Here is a 3,008-nt window from a genome sequence, read left to right on the forward strand (position 1 = left end):
CACCATTCACTATTATCCACACCTTTTTTTAGAAAAAAGCTACTTACAAAACCTTTAATAATTGAATCATGAATTCGCCCCATCTTTCTGAAGAATGTACAGCAAACAAAATATTTACCAAGTTAACCTTGTAAATCACCTCCGCCTTCAATTTAATTTTCAAATAGAATTCCATAAAATAAATTATATGTATATATTTTCTCCTGAAGAGAAAAAAAGCGGGACGCGTTATTTTTCAAGACGTAACATGCAATGTCTGCTCATCAATCTGAGAGAGAGTCCTGCCGACTTCGCTTTGGAATCATTTATCAATAATCTGCAATTAGACCTCTTTCGGTTGATGAACGAAGATGCAAAAAACCAATACTTAGAAAAGTATGATGCTTTGGATATGTTCACAGCAGTTCAGGAAATCAACCGTGAGTTGGCTTCAGTTAAATTAGAAAATCACTTCCTTACAGACTTTTTGGAGCGAAACGACCCGAACATGTTAGTTGGTCTCGAGCCAAGAAGAATCACGGGACACGTGACAACAGCGTCAAGTTCTGGAGGAAGTACTTATTTATCGAACGCAACACCACGACGTTCAATTGGTTCTAGGCCTTCCGAAACTGTGTCCATGTACAACACAAGTCAGTCAAACTACACAGCAGCTTCAAAAAAAGGTGGGCCGGGAGGCATGCATGGCGGACAAATTGAATACCGGCTCAATTGTAAATCCAAATGTGATATGGCCGAGAAAGCGACAACCGAAGTTGAAAAACTTGTAAAAGATACTGAGTCTAAAGGTACGAAAATACTAATATGTAGTAATAATAAAAGCGTATTTAAAATGATAACGGCAGAAGATCGTTGTTGATAAAATTTTACTAACATTTACACACTTTAATAATAACAAATATTTACAGCAATGCATGGAATTAAGTTGCTAAATGCTCGGTTAGAGGAGTTGATATTCAGATATAACGAAAACAAAGAAACACTAAAGAATTTTCAACTACACTTTCTAAAGGATGAGCGTGACCTTTTATTTCTGGAGGCCGCTAGCGAAAAACAGATAGAGCGAAAGTTCCAAAAATTCATTAGCAATTGGCTCAGAAATGCTCGTGCCCTGCTCAGTACACTGCGACTGCGCAACACAGCCTTACATGAAAATTGTCAACAACTGCGTAGCGATCTCATTACAAAGGCAGATCTCAGTGTTGTACTGAGGGTAGTTGATTTCGAACAATTGATGATTGAGCGTAATGAACTACTTAACGCAGTCGACGAAAAAAATTCACATATGGCTGGACTGAATAGCGTCACTGAAAAAGCATCGCTGGCCATGTCCGAAGAAAAACAAATCATGATCAATATTGAGGAAGAATCTAAATCAATTGCAAACAATACAATTGATGTCATTAAAAACGTTTCGCAACTTGAGAAGGGAGCCAAATGTGTTGAAAAAGAGAATAAGAAAGAATTGAAAGTACTACAATTATTGAAGGAACAACTGGAACACTATCAGGCACCTAGCGTAAATCGGTATGTTGAAAAAAAAGATGAATTACTGATGTTGGAAAAGGAGGAAAAAATGTTGTACAGAAAAATCTACATATTAAATATGAAGCTAAACAACGTTTACAATCGATGTACGAAAATTAACGGAAAGAACATTGGTTTATAGACAGGGGCGTTCCCAGGATCAAATGTAGAGGGGGGACCAAAGTAAATATACTTCTTTCTTAAACAAAATATATTTTATATTAAATCATTTTTAGACTAATAACAAACGTCCCGAATTTTCAGGAAACTTTTGGATTATGTCCTGAATCATCTCGCGGTATTCGGTAACGAGTTTTCTATGGACGCACATGAGGAAAGTCCAGAAAGTCTTTATTCTCCTGTTGTGGCTCAGCCAGAATTTTTCTCTATGAAGTGTATTAAACAATAGTGCCACAGTCGCTGTTGTGCACGGAAAAGCACTGAGAATGGAAATACATTAGGAGTATTCTCCAAATCTTGCAAAGCCGTTGCACGTAGCACGGATTGCATAAGCTGTACATATATATTGCGCGAATATTAGGGCCCGTTGAAATAATATATATTACATATTATATATTAAATATTCATATACATATATCAGGTGAAAGGTATTTTTATGCTCTTTTAAATAAACATATTTTAGCATATAGTTAATATGTACGTATTTTTAAAGAAAAATATAAATGTTTATAAAAATGGACACAATTTGGTTCTTTTTGCTTTCCACAAGAAAATCTGTGTATCAATTGTGTGCTGTTAAAACAAGGCCGCTGTTCATCATTGCTTTAATAACAATTGCTAATTATTCAAAGTTGCCGTTGGTCAGCATATTGAAACTATTTCGAAGGTGGTTAAGAAGGGAATGCAGAAGCAGTCACTACGGAGTTAATTAAGAAATCTCTTATGATTACAGCCGATCTACAAGTTGAAATTTCTCTACCACGTTTGGCAGATAAACAAAAAAAAACGTGTTTGATTTCACTAACGGCCTCTTTACAACTTCACTTTTCCAATAAAAATAGTCCAGCTCCAGCAGTGAAGAGGTACAAAAGAACTCGAAGAAACATTTTGAGGAAATCTACATCATGATGTTGGAAGTTTTAGATCTATTTAAAGAAGCAAATAATTAGGGGTATTCTCGAAGTCTTGCACGATGTAAGGATTGCACGAAATAGCAAAATTACTATTCCAAATTTGGAAGAGTACGAGAACACCCTATTGCAAAGTGGTAACATGCATAGGTAGCAAGCAGCGAAATTCTGTATCAAATACAATAACAAGATCCAGAAAAAAATGAAGTGAGCGAGATGAGAGGATTGAGAGAAATATGTAGCAATTCCAACAACAAAACTAGCACAGGGACGCATTTATTTTGCTATGCTTTTTTGCAAAATACATATATACATGGGTTTCGATGTTGCATATTTTGCAGCGATAGGAAATGGTGTTTCGCATATATTTTGTTGTTGTGTGTTTGCAAG

At 35.7% G+C, this 3,008-nt stretch overlaps 1 protein-coding gene across 1 annotated transcript; it reads left to right on the plus strand.

Annotated features, from left to right (window-relative positions):
• The first annotated feature begins 247 nt into the window (after positions 1–247).
• Positions 248–1,944, plus strand: LOC108354718 (coiled-coil domain-containing protein 113). Its single transcript, XM_017605894.1, has 2 exons — positions 248–788; positions 909–1,944. The coding sequence occupies exons 1-2, from the start codon at positions 248–250 to the stop codon at positions 1,667–1,669; spliced, it is 1,302 nt and encodes a 433-aa protein (XP_017461383.1). The 3' UTR covers positions 1,670–1,944.
• The last annotated feature ends 1,064 nt before the right edge of the window (positions 1,945–3,008 follow it).

The sequence above is a fragment of the Rhagoletis zephyria genome, unplaced genomic scaffold (genome assembly GCF_001687245.7).
Source record: "Rhagoletis zephyria isolate East Lansing unplaced genomic scaffold, Rhagoletis_zephyria_1.1 Rzeph_scaffold_38596, whole genome shotgun sequence".
NCBI classification, from domain to species: Eukaryota; Metazoa; Arthropoda; class Insecta; order Diptera; family Tephritidae; genus Rhagoletis; species Rhagoletis zephyria.

What these genes read in the sequence shown, in the direction of transcription:
- LOC108354718 (XM_017605894.1), top strand. Translation starts at nt 248, where the DNA reads ATGCAATGTCTGCTCATCAATCTGAGAGAGAGTCCTGCCGACTTCGCT. An exon ending in AAAAGATACTGAGTCTAAAG is followed by an intron (nt 789 to 908) that starts GTACGAAAATAC and finishes AAATATTTACAG; the next exon opens with CAATGCATGGAATTAAGTTG.